The sequence below is a fragment of the Rhinoraja longicauda genome, chromosome 42 (genome assembly GCF_053455715.1).
Source record: "Rhinoraja longicauda isolate Sanriku21f chromosome 42, sRhiLon1.1, whole genome shotgun sequence".
In the NCBI taxonomy this organism is placed as follows: domain Eukaryota; kingdom Metazoa; phylum Chordata; class Chondrichthyes; order Rajiformes; family Arhynchobatidae; genus Rhinoraja; species Rhinoraja longicauda.
In genome coordinates this window covers 6,017,698-6,033,775 of record NC_135994.1, presented here as the reverse complement: position 1 = coordinate 6,033,775, position 16,078 = coordinate 6,017,698, and the positions used below count along the sequence as shown (strand labels likewise).

General features: G+C 54.3%; 2 protein-coding genes across 5 annotated transcripts in view; one reads left to right on the top strand and one right to left on the bottom strand.

Annotated features, from left to right (window-relative positions):
• The window catches only part of LOC144611992 (beta-1,4 N-acetylgalactosaminyltransferase 1-like), a 54,273-nt gene extending 50,071 nt beyond the window's left edge, over positions 1-4,202 (top strand). For all 4 annotated transcript variants that reach the window (XM_078431388.1, XM_078431389.1, XM_078431387.1 and 1 more), the window contains one exon: positions 2,985-4,202. In XM_078431388.1, coding sequence (XP_078287514.1) covers positions 2,985-3,202 — 218 coding nt within the window. In that variant the 3' untranslated portion in view covers positions 3,203-4,202. The remainder of the gene's footprint in view (positions 1-2,984) is intronic.
• A 10,338-nt stretch (positions 4,203-14,540) lies between these two features.
• The window catches only part of slc26a10 (solute carrier family 26 member 10), a 43,935-nt gene continuing 42,397 nt past the window's right edge, over positions 14,541-16,078 (bottom strand). The window contains exon 18 of the mRNA XM_078431353.1: positions 14,541-14,983. Coding sequence (XP_078287479.1) covers positions 14,945-14,983 — 39 coding nt within the window. The 3' untranslated portion in view covers positions 14,541-14,944. The remainder of the gene's footprint in view (positions 14,984-16,078) is intronic.

Genomic DNA, 16,078 nt, shown 5'->3' with positions numbered 1-16,078 from the left:
GCCAGATATTATGGGCAGGAAGGAACTGCAGATACTGGTTTACACCGGAGAGAGACACAGACCTCTGGAGCAACTCAGCGGGTCAGGCAGCAGAAGGAATGGAGAGGAGGCAATGGGTGACGTTTCGGGTCGAGATCCTTCTTCAGACATAGCACAGATGAGGGAGTGGGGGCCTGCAAAACATTGAAGAGACGAAGGGCGTGAGAGGTAGGTAGTCAAGTCAAGTCAAGTCAAGTTTATTTGTATAGCACATTTAAACACAACCCACGTTGACCAAAGTGCTGTACATCAGTTCAGGTACTAAGAAACGAACATACAATGGCACACAAACATAACAGCACATACATAAACAGTTCACAGCGCCCCCTCAGAGGGCCTCAAACGCTAGGGAGTAGAAATAGGTTTTGAGCCTGGACTTAAAGGAGTCGATGGAGGGGGCAGTTCTGATGGGGAGAGGGATGCTGTTCCACAGTCTAGGAGCTGCAACCGCAAAAGCGTGGTCACCCCTGAGCTTAAGCCTAGACCGCGGGATAGTGAGTAGCCCCAAGTCAGCCGACCTGAGGGACCTGGAGTTAGAGAGGGGGGTTAGAAGATTTTTGATATAGGGGGGGGCAAGCCCGTTTAGGGCTTTGTATGTGAATAGGAGGAGCTTGAAGTTGATTCTGTACCGTACAGGGAGCCAGTGGAGAGAGGCCAGAATCGGGGTGATGTGGTCCCTTTTACGGGTACCCGTCAGGAGTCTCGCTGCGGCGTTTTGGACCAATTGCAGGCGGGACAGGGAAGATTGGCTGATCCCAGTGTACAGGGAGTTGCAGTAGTCTGGTCAAGTCAAGTCAAGTCAATTTTATTTGTATAGCACATTTAAAAACAACCCACGTTGACCAAAGTGCTGCACATCTGATTAGGAAAAAAAAAAGAAACATACAGTGGCAGGCGGCCAAACACAACGGCGCGGCCATCTTGAACAAAATGTTTAACTAAAGCAGAATGGTGTCCCGCTGCCGCGCCGCACCGGGCGATGGAAGGCCCCGCGGCCGAGCCGCACCGGGCGCTGTTCAGTCCCGCGGCCGAGCTGCACCGGGTGCTGTTCAGTCCCGCGGCCGAGCTGCACCAGGTGATGGAAGGCCCCGCGGCCGAGCCGCACCGGGCGCTGTTCAGTCCCGCGGCCGAGCCGCACCGGGTGATGGAAGGCCCCGCGGAAGAGACCTAAAAAAAAAAGAAAGATTTCCCCCCCCCCCCACACACATACCCACCCACCCTCACCACCCACCCTCACCACCCCCCCCCCCCCCCCCCCCACACATACACAACCAAAACAAAACACCCCACCACCAACACACAAACAAGGGAGGAACGGATAGAGAGGGGATGCAAGGGCCTAGGCGGGAGGAAATGAATGCGTGGATGATTCTTTCAATGTCGTCAGGTCAGGAGAGATTGGACCAGGGGGGGGATCGGATGGAGTCGAGGTGCGTGGAAATGATTTCAGTGGGGCAGGAGCGGGCAGAGACAATGGGAAGTTGTGTTGATGGATTTTGGGGAGAAGGTCCCGTGCGGGGGCTGGGGAACGATGAGGTTGGCGGCGGTGGAGGGCAGACAGACGGAAGCGGCGAAAGACCAGGTATCACGGTGGGAAACGGTCCCTCTGGAGGGCGGAGGGGAGGGAAACGGGGTCAGCTTGCAGGCGACGGAAAGGGAAGGGGTGAGGTTGGGGGCAGTGCCCGCCACGACGGAAGGCGCGGGCAAGCGCCAGAAATGGGCAACATCACGGAGGTGAGCTGCGGAGACGATGCTGGAGATGGGGCGAGGGCCAGGGTCTCGAGGGGGCACGAGGTCGGTTGGGGAAAGAGAAAGGGCCGTCCCACCCAGCCTTTTAGTTTTTACTTTTAGTTTTCGACATACAGCGCGGAAATAGGCTCTTCGGCCCCGCACACGAACACTGGCCTACACACACACACACACACACACACGCACGCACGCACGCACGCACGCACGCACGCACGCACGCACGCACGCACGCACGCACGCACGCACGCACACACACACACCAATTCTTACATTTATACCAAGCCAATTAATCTACAAAACCTGCCCGTCTTTGGTGTGTGGGAGGAAACTGAAGATCGCGGAGAAAACCCACGCGGGTCACGGGGGAGAACGTACAAACTCCGCACAGACAGCGCCCGTGGTCGGGATCGAACCCGGTTCTCCGGGACAGCAACTCTACCGCTGCACCACCAAGCCAAAACCCTTGTTGCCTTACAAGAGATAAGAGTGGAGCCAGGTGCAATGAGCTGAGCCCAATACAGAGCATAGTCTGTCCCGAGGCACACGCAGAACGCTGCAGTGACTCAGTGGGCCAGGCAGCGTCTCCGGAGAGAAGGAATGGGTGGCGTTTCTCCACAGAGCCGCGGGTTACTCCAGCACTTTGTGTCTTTAAACCAGAACCTGCAGTTCCTTCTCGGGCTGCCAACTTCCTCACTTCCCAAATACGGGACAAGGTGGCGCCCCACGCAACCTCACCCGGGCGGCCGCCATTGATGGGGCGGGAGCGCGTGGCCGCTGGCCGGGCGAGGTCACGTGGGGGCGCGGGGGCGGTGACGTCACCCTTTGTCCCTTATTTGGGAGCGAGGAAAGTTGGCGACCCTACTAATACGGGACAAGGGCGCTTCGTACGGGACAAACCAATCTAGCCCAAAATGTGGGATGTCCCGGCTAATACGGGACAGTTGGCAACCCTAGTTCCTTCCTACACATGTAGTCTGTCCATTTCCCACCACAGGGGGGGGGGCAGCCGGGGGGGGGGGGGGCGGGAACGAAGGGGGGGGGGCGGGGGAGGCAGAAGATAGGCTGACCGCATGGCTAACCGCGTTCTCTCTCTCTCTCTCTCTCTCTCTCTCTCTCTCTCTCTCTCTCTCTCTCTCTCTCTCTCTCTCTCTCTCTCTCTCTCTCTCTCTCTCTCTCTCTGTGCTTTCTTCCGGCAGAGTTTTTCATCGACGGCCTGGGCCTGCTCCACGTTGGCTCTTGCAGCGACATCAAGGTGGACCACTCGTCCAAGATCGTGATGCCGTGGACGAAGCAGACCAGGAGCGACAGGATGTACAAGGAGTTCCGCTACGTCCAGCCGGCGGACGAGGACGGCCGTCTGCAGGAGAAGCTGCTGTACTTCAAGAACCACCTGAAATGCATGAGGAGCCACTGAGGCCATCGTCAGGCCATTGTCACGGGTCGTGGGGGCAAGGGCCAGCGTCTCCATGCCCTCACCGTGTTGTCCTACGCTCCCCCGCCCCCTCCTCCCCCCCCCCCTCCCCCCACCGACGCACGTCAGGGTGCCACTGCCGGGCGCGCACGCCCCTCACGGGCAAAGTCGATGCTAATTCAGACGCAGAGTGCGCTGTTCCAGCCGCCTCTGAGACAGCCCCAGCCAAGGGCGGCACGGTAGCGCAGCGGTAGAGTTGCTGCTTTACAGCGAATGCAGCGCCGGAGACTCAGGTTCGATCCTGACTACAGGTGCTGCACTGTAAGGAGTCTGTACGTCCTCCCCGTGACCTGCGTGGGTTTTCTCCGAGATCTTCGGTTTCTTCCCACACTCCAAAGACGTACAGGTATGTAGGTTAATTGGCTGGGTAAATGTAAAAATTGTCCCTAGTGGGTGTAGGATAGTGTTAATGTACGGGGATCGCTGAGCGGCACGGACTTGGTGGGCCGAAAAGGCCTGTTTCTGGCTGTATATATATGATATGATATGATAAGCCTCCGACGAGACACTTTTACGTACAAAAATTATAAAAGGACCGGACAAGCCAGATGCAGGAAAAATGTTCCCAATGTTGGGGGAGTCCAGAACCAGGGGCCACACACAGTCTAAGAATAAAGGGGAGGCCATTTAAAACTGAGGTGAGAAAAAAAACGTTTCCACCCAGAGAGTTGTGAATCTGTGGGATTCTCTGCCACAGAGGGCAGTGGAGGCCGATTCACTGGATGAATTTTAAAGAGAGTTAGATAGAGCTCTGGGGGCTAGTGGAATCAGGGGATATGGGGAGAAGGCAGGCACGGGTTACTGATTGTGGATGATCAGCCACGATCACAATGAATGGCGGTGCGTACAGGCTCGAAGGGCCGAATGGCCTCCTTCTGCACCTATTGTCTATGTCTCTATGTATGTTTCAGACTGATCTAAAGTAAACTAAACTTTCTATGTCTATGTTTCTAAAGTACTTCAGCTATTGTGGTGGGGCCGCAGTATCTCCGGTTTTACGTAGGATTCACGTGCAGCGCGGAAACGGACGGGATGGCGGGCACAAGATGGCGGGCACAAGATGGCGGGCACACGATGGCGGGCACACTCCTGGCACTCGAACCCCACCCATCTCTTTCCATTCCCCCTGTGTTCCTGCATGATCCCTTTCCCAATACACTCCCGCCATCCGTTGCAGCCACTCACCGCGGGAGTGCGCCCGTGTCCCGGAGCCACGGCGGCCGCTGTCTGTCGCGGCCTTCCGCAAAAAACCCCCATCACACCACATCCACTGCTCCCCCCCTCGCCACCTCCGTCCCCTCGCCCCCTCCGATGTTTCAGCCTGTCGCAAATCATTTCGAAGACGGACACGAAAAGCTGGAGTAACTCAGTGGGTCAGGCAGCATCTCTGGAGAGAAGGAATGGGTGACGTATCGGGTCGAGACCCTTCTTCAGAACTGAGAGTCAGGGCGGGGGGGGGGGGGGGGGGGGGTGGGGAGGGAAATTCGAGGCATGAAAAGGTTCAAAGCAAATCTGGGCCTGCACCGATGGGCAAGGAAAGGTAGAGCCCACAATGGTCCATTGTTGGCTGTGGAAGAGGGCCCACAATGGGATTCATGTGGGATTAGTGGGAATGAGTAGTTGGTGGTTGGCATGGAGTCGGTGGGCTGAAGGGCCTGGTTCCGTGCTGTATCTCCAGCGCTGTCCACGACAGGAAAAGAACCTCCTTCTTGCGTGTGGCGTGCACAGCCTAAAGTTGTAGGCCAAGGGTAGACATCCAGGCCAGGGCGGCAGCAGTTGCTGGGCGGGTGGCCTTGATGCCACCAGGGAAAAGCCTCAGTGAGCATTCATTCACTGTTCTTGCATGGAGGGTGCGGATCCTGTCCAGGGTTAGCCATTGCTAGCGATGGTCAAATCCCGCTGGTTTCACTGCGGGGACCTGTGATCACCTCTCCGCAGTTGGTGTTGGCATCTTTCGAGGCTCTGCGCCAACAACGGGGAGGTCAGCATGGAACGAGACTTAAGGGCCTGTCCCACGTAGGCGGTTTTAAGGCGACTGCCGGCGACTAGGCTGTCGCCGAACGTTTGCCGGGGTGCCGCGGGCGGGCGTGACCGTGAGGAGTCTTCAATGATCTCGGATCTCGGCGCGTCGCGGAAAAACATTTCCCGATAGAAATTTCTCGGCAACAGCTGGCTTGTGGCCAGGCATCGTTGCTTATTGCGGGCGCTGTCTGTCGCACGCTGTCCCCAGGTTTGCCAGGTTGTCGCAGACGCATTTGGAAGCACGTAATATTGAATTAAGAAAAGGGCCATTTGAAGATACCAGAAGATAGTTTTGTTTGGCCAATTTATTTACCGTCAGGACATTTGACGGGTAGATTGGAGGCGACGGTTTGACGGTCAGGTAAGCGTGGGGATTTGGCGATGTTTCCGAAGACGGTGGGATCTCTGAGCCAGGCGCTAGCTTCACAAAAGTAGTGACTTGTATCGACCTGACTCGGCATTGTCGTGGTCATTGTCGTGGTCATTGTCGTGGTCATTGTCGTGGTCATTGTCGTGGTCATTGTCGTGGTCATTGTCGTGGTCATTGTCGTGGTCACTGTCGTGGTCATTGTCGTGGTCATTGTCGTGGTCACTGTCGTGGTCACTGTCGTGGTCATTGTCGTGGTCATTGTCGTGGTCATTGTCGTGGTCATTGTCGTGGTCACTGTCGTGGTCACTGTCGTGGTCACTGTCGTGGTCACTGTCGTGGTCATTGTCGTGGTCACTGTCGTGGTCACTGTCGTGGTCACTGTCGTGGTCACTGTCGTGGTCACTGTCGTGGTCATTGTCGTGGTCATTGTCGTGGTCATTGTCGTGGTCATTGTCGTAGGGTAAAAGAAAATGTCGGCGATCTGCTACGACTTTGACAGTCACCGGCAGTCGTCTTAAGAATCGCGTAACTGGGACAGGCCGTTTACATTGAAAACAAGTCTTGCCCAGGACTAATAATTTGCAAGAATGCAAATGACTATTTTGTTTCTCTTGTAAATCTTGTCCTGCAGCACCAAGCATGTGGTACAAAACAGTGCAAACACCCTCATTGATTTGCATGCAGCCAGGGTCAAAACATTTAAATTGCAAAAATTAACGAGCCAAACCCTTGTTGCCTTACAAGAGATAAGAGTGGAGCCAGGTGCAATGAGCTGAGCCCAATACAGAGCATAGTCTGTCCCGAGGCACACGCAGAACGCTGCAGTGACTCAGTGGGCCAGGCAGCGTCTCCGGAGAGAAGGAATGGGTGGCGTTTCTCCACAGAGCCGCGGGTTACTCCAGCATTTTGTGTCTTTAAACCAGAACCTGCAGTTCCTTCTCGGGCTGCCAACTTCCTCACTTCCCAAATACGGGACAAGGTGGCGCCCCACGCAACCTCACCCGGGCGGCCGCCATTGGTGGGGCGGGAGCACGTGGCCGCTGGCCGGGTGAGGTCACGTGGGGGCGCGGGGGCGGTGACGTCACCCTTTGTCCCTTATTTGGGAGTGAGGAAGTTGGCGACCCTACTAATGCGGGACAAGGGCGGTCCCGTACGGGACAAACCAATTTAGCCCAAAATACGGGATGTCCCGGCTAATACGGGACAGTTGGCAACCCTAGTTCCTTCCTACACATGTAGTCTGTCCATTTCCCACCACAGGGGGGCCCAGCCGGGGGGGGGGGGGGGGCGGGAACGAAGGGGGGAGGGCGGGGGGGGAGGCAGAAGATAGGGAGTGAAGATAGGACTGTTCGATGAACTGTTGTAATTTGTGTAGGAAGATAACTGCAGATGCTGGTTCAAATCGAAAGGAGACACAAAGTGCTGGAGTAACTCAGCGGGTCAGGCAGCATCTCGGGAGAGAGGGAATGGGTGACGTTTCGGGTCGAGACCCTTCTTCAGACTGATGTCAGGGGGGGCGGGACAAAGATAGGATGTAGTCGGAGACAGGAAGACAGTGGGAGAACTGGGAAGGGGGAGGGGATAGAGAGGGACAGAGGAACTACCTGAAGGTAGAGAAGTCAATGTTCATACCGCTGGGGTGTAAACTGCCCAAGCGAAATATGAGGTGCTGTTCCTCCAATTTGCGCTGGGCCTCACTATGGCACTGGAGGAGGCCCAGGACAGAAAGGTCAGACTGGGAGTGGGAGGGGGAGTTGAAGTGCTGAGCCACCGGGAGATCAGGTTGGCTGAGGCGGAGTGAGCGAAGGTGTTGAGCGAAACGATCGCCGAGCCTGAGTTTGGTCTCGCTGATGTAAAGAAGTTGACATCTAGAGCAGCGGATACAATAGATGAGGTTGGAGGAGGTGCAGGTGAACCTCTGCCTGACTGCCGGAACTTTGTCGGCACCAGAGTTGTGGTGACTCTCGTGGACAGCCCAGGTGAGGTCTGCTGTGTGATTTTACCGGCTTGTCTGCAAAACGAAGGATTTCACTGTACCTCGGCACATGTGATAATAAAGATTCATTCAATCAAAGCTATTTCATACAAAACAGCGATGGAATGCTAAGGCTCTGCCTGGGGCTGGCTAGGCCGCATTTGCAGCACTGTGAGCAGTTTTGGGCCCCTTATCTGAGGAAGGATGTGCTGGCTCTGGAGAGGGTCCAGAGGAGGTTTACGACAACGATCCCAGGAGTGAGTGGGTTAACGTACGATGAGCGTTTGTGGGCACAGGGCCTGCACTCGCTGGAGTTCAGAAGGACGAGGGGGGACCTCATTGAAACGTACTGAATAGTGAAAGGCACGGTGGCGCAGCGGTAGAGTTGCTGCCTTACAGCGAATGCAGCGCCGGAGGCTCAGGTTCGATCCCGACCACGGGCGCCGTCTGCACGGAGTTTGTGCGTTCTCCCCGTGACCTGCGTGGGTTTTCTCCGAGATCTTCGGTTTCCTCCCACACTCCAAAGACGTGCAGGTATGTAGGTTAATTGGCTGGGCAAATGTAAAAAATAAACAAAAATTGTCCCTAGTGGGTGTAGGATAGTGTTAGTGTGCGGGGATCGCTGGGCGGCACGGGCCCGGTGGGCCGAAGGGCCTGTTTCCGCGCTGTATCTCTAAATCTAAAAAAAAAATGTAAAGGCCTGGATAGAGTCCTCCCTCTGGTTTCCCGTCGGGCAAGAGGCACAGATGTGTGAAAACGCACACCTCCAGATTCAGGGACAGTTTCTTCCCGGCTGTTATCAGGCAACTGAACCATCCTACCACAACCAGAGGGCAGTGCTGAACTACTATCTACCTCATTGGTGACCCTCGGACTATCCTTGATCGGACTTTGCTGGCTTTACCTTGCACTAAACGTTATTCCCTTATCATGTATTTGTACACTGTGGACGGTTCGATTATAATCAGGTATTGTCTGATTAGCACGGAATTAAAGCTTTTCACTGTACCTCGGTACACGTGACAATAAACTACACTGAAACTCAAACTCAATTTGCCAACTCTTCAATCCTTTTGTGTCATGCCTTCTGCCTTTTCAACTCTGACCTTCGTCCAACCGTGAGCCTGACTAAAACCCCTTCACCTGTACCAACGTATTACCTGCCAGGCTTTGTCTTGCCCATCCCAGAGCTCTTCCCCACACCCCCCAGTCTGAAGAAGTCCCGACCCTAAACGTCACCTATCCATGTTCTCCACAGATGCTGCCTGACCCGCTGAGTTACTCCAGCACTCTGTGAAACGTCACCTATCCACGTTCTCCACAGATGCTGCCTGACCCGCTGAGTTACTCCAGCACTCTGTGAAACGTCACCTATCCATGTTCTCCACAGATGCTGCCTGACCCGCTGAGTTACTCCAGCACTCTGTGTCTTTTTTAATCCAAGGATAGTAGATCTGCCGACCGCCCTCGAGGTACTGTCCACTTCCTCTCTAATTGACCCAGGCAGGAAGTGAGGTAAGTGCCATGAGGAGAGATGTAGACGGAGGTCAAAGGTCACTTGTTCCTCAGATCTGACAGAGTGGCGCGTAGAACACACAACACAAAACATAGAACATGAACCATAGAACATAGAGCACAGAACATACAACATAGAACATCGAGAGTAGTCCCGAACCACTATCTACCTCAATGGTGACCCTTGGACTATCCTTGACCTTGCTGGCTTTATCTTGCACTCAACGCAAATGAAACTCCTCGTATGTTGCAAAACATACTTGGCTAATAAAGTATGATTGTGGTTTGTGAAACCTTGTTCCCTTATCCTGTATCTATACACTGCGAACGGTTCGATCGTAATCATGTCTTGTCTTTCTGCTGGCTGGTTAGCACGGAACAAAAAGCCTTTCACTGCACACACGACAATAAACTAAACTGACAGTGAGAATATGGAACGTGGAACAGTACCGCACATGAACAGGCCCTTCAGCCCACAATGTCCGTGCTGAACATGATGCCAAGTTCAACTAATCCATATCCCTCCATTCCCCGCATATCCATGCGCCTGTCCAAAGTCCTCCTAAACACCACTATCGTATCTTCCGCCGCCACCACCCCTGGCAGCACGTTCCAGGCCCCCACCACTCCCAGGTTTGTAGGTTAAAAAATCTTGCCCCACGCATCTATATACGAAAACTCTCGTCTGTTTGTTTGTTTGTTTGTTTGTTTGTTTGTTTGTTCCTGAACTCCAGCCAAAACGGTACACGATAGCGCGACAATTCTAGGCCCACCTCACTCACCGTCGTCCCTTTGGCGCTAATGGAAGAAGTTTCTTTGAAACCGGTGTTATGTTTTTAAAGTAAAGTTTAGATCTATCTCCTAGGGAGGGAGGGGGGGAGGGAGGGAGGGCGGAGGAGGGGGGATAAGGGGGGGTTGAGGGGGATGGAGCGGGGGGAGGGGAGGGGGGGAGGAGGGAGGGGAGGAGAGGGTTTGGGCCCAATGGGTCCACGTGGTCTAGTCTCCTTTAAACCTTGCCCCTTCTCACCTTAAAGCTACACCCTCTGGTCCTTGAAGCTAACTTAAGTAGACATCATTGTGGGAGGTTCCACTTGCCCTCATCTCTTGTTAGGGTGGAAATGCGGTGGCCATTTTGCACATAGCAACGGTTGATTAGGTTTCTTTATTGTCATTTTCTGGACAGTGAAGCCACTGGCTCAATATCGCACGCCCTCTTGCGCCAGTGGACCCAGAGCAGGGCAGGGGACGGTCGGGGAGCCAGTGCCAGCGGCCTTGCGAATAACTGGCATCTGAAGGCCAGCAGAGAAGTGGCCATTTTGACCATTTAGCCCCGGTTCTCAGCTGGGTGAGGACGTAGAAATGTGGAGAGACAGCGTCCAATGCGATCCACGGCTTCCCTGCCATAACGCTGGGTTGCCAGGCCCTCGCCCTGGCTGAGAAGCGGTGGGCGGGCATCGGTGGGTGAGATCCACCGTGCCCACTGCGGCAGCCTTCTGTAGGTGGCCAGCCCTGGGCCCTTGGTGCCACCGGACAGGCATGGCACTGCGGTTTCGCTCAGTTTGGTTTAGAGATACAGCGCGGAAACAGGCCCTTCGGCCCACCGGGTCCGCGCCGCCCGGCCATCCCCGCACGCTAACACCACCCTACACACGTTTACACCAAGCCAATTAACATTTACCCATACACCAAGCCAATTAGCCTACAAACCTGTACATCTTCGGAGTGTGGGAGGAAACCGGAGCACCCGGAGAAAACCCACGCAGGTCGCGGGGAGAAGGTACAAACTCCGTACAGACGGCGCCCGTGGTCAGGATGGAACCCGGGTCTCCGGCGTTGTGAGGCGGCAACTCTACCCGCTGCGCCACTGAGAATTTGCAAGTGAGAATGTGCCCGCCAGTTCCATGGGCAGCTCTGCCAGCAGTTGCTGGATTGGAGGAGAGGGAGTTGATGGCTCGGGGGACAGGTGGGGTGGTCAACAATTCATCAAGAGGCCAGGGCGGAGGGCGGAGATCGGGGACTCCATCGAGGTCCGGGTGACTGCGATCTCCCTGATTCCTGATCAGTGCGGGTGTCAGGTGGTCACGGGGAGAAGGCAGGGAGAATGGGGTTGGGAGGGAGGGATAGATCAGCCACGATTGAACGGCGGAGTAGACTCGATGGGCCGAATGGCCTCATTCTGCTCCTGGACCTCATGAACCTACCTCAGAAAGTCTGGGCAAGTATTCGGAAGGACGCTCGGGCCAGTCTAAGTGACGGGGCCGATCAGGGAGTTGTGTGCCAGGGACTATTGGCAGCGTGAGGGACCTCGCCTTGTGGGACCCCAGTCCAATGTTACACTCGTGAAACACGAATACCCCAACAACGAACACTTGCTTCGCGTTCGGCGCGGTGGCGCAGCGGTAGAGTTGCTGCCTTGCAGCGCCGGAGACCCGGGTTCCATCCCGACTACGGGCGCCGTCTGTACGGAGTTTGTACGTTCTCCCCGTGACCTGCGTGGGTTTTCTCCGAGATCTTCGGTTTCTTCCCACACTCCAAAGACGTGCAGGTTTGTAGGTTAATTGGCTTGGTGTGAATGTAAAAACTGTCCCTAGTGGGTGTAGGATAGTGTTAGTGTGCGGGGATCGCTGGGCGGCACGGACTCGGCGTGCCGAAGGGCCTGTTTCCGCGCTGTACCTCTAAACTAAACAAAACATGGACCAATTTCCCTCTGCTTTGCTCTGAAAGGCACCTTATAGTGAGCGTCTCACGCTAACATCACATCACTTGTTTGGCCTGATGTAATCCTCTGTTCGAGTTGGATGCCAACGTGTCCAAACTCTGGCGCCAACCCTCACCCAATGCATCACCTCCTCGCCAACCATCACCCATTAAGGGGATGGTGGGCTTGCCATGCCCACACGGCAGCCTGTACACGCGGGTTGGCACGGACTGGCACTGCCACACAGTAGTGGTTGGCGCAGTGGGTACCTGCCATCTGATTGGTGGCCACCACTTCTGAATTCAATAAAACGCCAGGGAAAAGCACCAGACAGCGTGGCCTTTATATATTTGATTGTTTATTAGCAGACATGAATTTCTAATGGAATCACATTGGTAAATTAGACACAACAATTCACAAATGGCAGACTTGCAAATGCTTTAAATCCATGGCCATCGCTGAGGATTGATGGGCGAATGTGTGACCTTCAAAGCCACCCCTCCGCTCTGTGCTCCACCCGTGTCTCAATGTTACACTGCGCTCTCAGCCTGTTGGGGTCCTGTCTACACTGCACAGGCCTCTGAGTCTGGTTGGAGTCGACGTCATAACCCGTTGGTCAGCCGGGTCTTTCGACCAAGCAGCGGGTAGAGCTGCTGCCTCACAGCGCCAGAGACCCCGGTTCGCGGAGTTTGTACCCGCGTGGGTTTTCCCCGGGCGCTCCGGTTTCCCCGCACACGCCAAAGGCGTGCGGACTTGTAGGCCGAGGGATCGGCGGGCGAATCCTTTCTTAAGTTGCCCCACAGATCTACTGCGCACTGAATGGCGACGTGAGCTCAAGGGGCGGAAAGATCGCGTAGTGCCTCTTTCGAGCACCAGGGGCAAGACAGCCGGCACCATTTTGGCTTTGAGACACGCATCTAAGCAGGTACACATGCCCGCAAATACTCTCCAGTCGGCCTCTCTGTAGAGTGACCAGGGAACGTGAATGTGGGGTAGTTTTCCCTCCGAGCTCCCCTCTGATTAACCCTGTACCCAGTCGCACCTAGTATTCCCCCCCCCTCCCCCCCCACTCCATTTACAATCCTTCCTCTAGCTTCACAATTTGCAACACTTCAATCCTTGTGTGCCTCGCCTTCCCCAGAGGAACCCAAGGGGTGATTTTTTCACACAGAGGATGGTGGGCGTATGGAACCAGCTGCCAGAGGAGGTAGTATCACAACGTTTAAGAAACATTTGGACAGGTAGGTGGATAGGACGGGTTTAGAGGGATATGGGCCAAACGCGGGCAGGTGGGACTAGCATAGATGGGACATGTTGGTCGGTGTGGGCAAGTTGGGCCGAAGGGCCCGTTTCCACGCTGTATCACTCTACGACCTTCTGTCTTTTCATCTCTTGTCTTTGTCCAGCCATGTTAAGAATAAAGGGGAGGCCATTTAGGACTGAGACGAGGAAAAACTTTTTCACCCAGGGAGTTGTGAATCTGTGGAATTCTCTGCCACAGAGGGCAGTGGAGGCCAATTCACTGGATGTTTTCAAGGGAGAGTTAGATTTAGCTCTTAGGGCTAACGGAGTCAAGGGATATGGGGAGAAAGCAGGAACGGGCTACTGATTTAGGATGGTCAGCCTCGATCATATTGAATGGCGGTGCGTACAGGCTCGAAGGGCTGAATGGCCTCCTCCTGCATCTATTTTCTATGTTTCTATGTGCCTATCAAAAAATCCCTCCTGACGTGCATCAATCTACTGCCTGCCACACTTTGACCTGCCTCTCCTCTCCTCCTCCCCATCCCCTGCCCCCCATCATCAGTCTGAAGCAGGATGCCAACCCCAAACGTCATCTCTCAATGTTCTTCACAGATGCTACCTGACCCACTGAGTTACTCAGAGGAAGACACAAAATGCTGGAGTAACTCAGCGGGTCAGGCAACGTCACCCATTCCTTTTTTATCCAGAGATGCTGCCTGACCCGCTGAGTTACTCCACCATTTTGCGTCTGCCTTCGATTTGAACCAGCATCTGCAGTTATTTTCCTACACTGAGTTACTCCAGCACTTTGTGTCTTTCCTTGGCGAACGGGCATCTGCACTTCCTTGTGTCTAGCTTCAATAGTTGGCAGGGGAGGTGAAAACCTTCCATCATATTTGTGACCTTTCCCTTGAAGCTAAGAACCGTTTCTTTGGGCAACGACCAGATTGAGTCGATCCCTAAAAAAAAAACGTTTAAGATAGACACAAAATGCTGGAGTAACTCAGCGGGACAGGCAGCATCTGTGGAGAGAAGGAACGGGTGACGTTTCGGGTCGAGACCCTTCCTCAGACGGCTTCGTCTGTAATTGCGCCCCGCGTCATTAATTGCCCTCTGTAAAGTGCCCCTCGTGCCTAGGATAGAACCAGTGATCGCTGGCCAGCAGGGACCTGGTGGGCCGAAGGGCCTGTTTCCACGCTGTATATTTAAACCCTGAAACTAAAAACCCCCTAAAAAAACGCAGTGGTTCATAGTTATCGAGTCATAGAGTGATACAGTGTGGAAACAGGCCCTTCGGCCCAACTTGCCCACACCGGGCCAACATGTCCCAGCTACACTAGTCCCACCTGCCTGCGTTTGGCCCATGTTCCTGCAAACCTGTCCTATCCATGTACATGTCTAATTCTTTCTTAAACATTGTGACAGTCCCAGCCTCAACTACCTCCTCCGGCAGCTCGTTCCATACACCCACCACCCTTTGTGTAAAAAAGTTACCTCTCAGGTTCCTATTAAATCTCCCCTCCCCTCACCTTAAACCTATGCCCAAAACGTCACCGATCAATACTGTTCAGAGACGCTGCCCGGCCTGCTGAGTTACTCCAGCACTTTGTGTCTTTCCTTTGTAAACCAGCATCTGCAGTTCCTTGTGTCTAACTTCAATAGTTGGCAGGAGAGTTAAAAATTTTCTACCACATTTGTGACCTTTTCTTTGAACCATATTTTCGGCCATATTGGGTCAATCCCTAAAAAGCCGTTTAATGCAGCTGAATTAGCAGAATCTATTTCTCCTTGCCAGCTAACCGTGCCCACACAGGGCGATGTGGTGTCCTCTAATGTGCCTGCTTCAACCACTGGACGCGCTCATACCCAAATTGTTGTGCTTTTCTGTGTTGATGCCTCCTAAAAAAAGAAAAATAAACAGGTATACTTTCACATTTTGTGGGATCACTCGCTCACAACAGCACGGTGGAGCAGCGGGTAGAGCTGCTGCCTCACAGCGCCAGAGACCCGGGTTCCATCCTGACTACGGGCGCTGTCTGTACATAGTTTGTACGTTCGTTCTCCCCGTGACCTGCGTGGGTTTTCTCCGGGTGCTCCGGTTTCCTCCCACACTCCTAAGGCGTGCAGGTTTGCAGGTTACCTCGGTATCGGTTGTAGGTTAATTGGCTTGGTATAATTGTAAATTGTCCCTAGTGTGCGTCAGGTCGTGTTTAATGTGCGGGGATCGCTGTTCGGCGCGGTGAATGTGAAAGAGAGTTCGATAGAGCTCTAGGGGCTAGTCGGAATCAAGGGACATGGGGAGAAGGCAGGCACGGGGTACTGATTGTGGATGATCAGCCACGATCACAATGAGGGGCCGAATGGCCTCCTCCTGCACCTATTGTCTGTGTTTCTATGACTCGGTGGGCCGAAGGGCCTGTTTCTGCGCTGCATCTCGAAACTAAACTAAACTAAACTAAACAGATCATCATTTACTATTTCAGTTAGAGTGGGGCTGCTTCCGATTAACTGGTGCATGTGGAAGGAGTGGGTCTGGATCTTGCCACTTGCTAGGTGCAGCAGGAAAGGCACTCTGATGCGTTTTTACTGTGTTTCCCTCTCTGTTTTCGTGGTGTGCGTTCCTGCATCTCTGCTGTACTACCGACGGGGTCCTGGGTCTGTCCTGAACGACTGCCTCCCTCTTATCTTTTAATCAAAAGTATCTATTCAAATATTAAAGTGATACATACAGTACAGCAAAATCAAAACAGAACCCGCCACCATAATACAAGGGAAACAGTAAACGACTATACAACTATCTTACACTCCTTGTCAAGGATACATTCCATCCACCCCCCCAGGGGTCCCGGAAATCCCCCAGGGTGCCCGTGGGCAGCGCGCGTTCCCTCTCCAACGCCACCCGGGCGCGGACGGACGTAACCCCCGGGAAAAGGGGCAGGCAGCCGGCTCGGGCAGGGCCCTCTTCCGCCTGGCACCGTGACTCGCGGGCGGCCA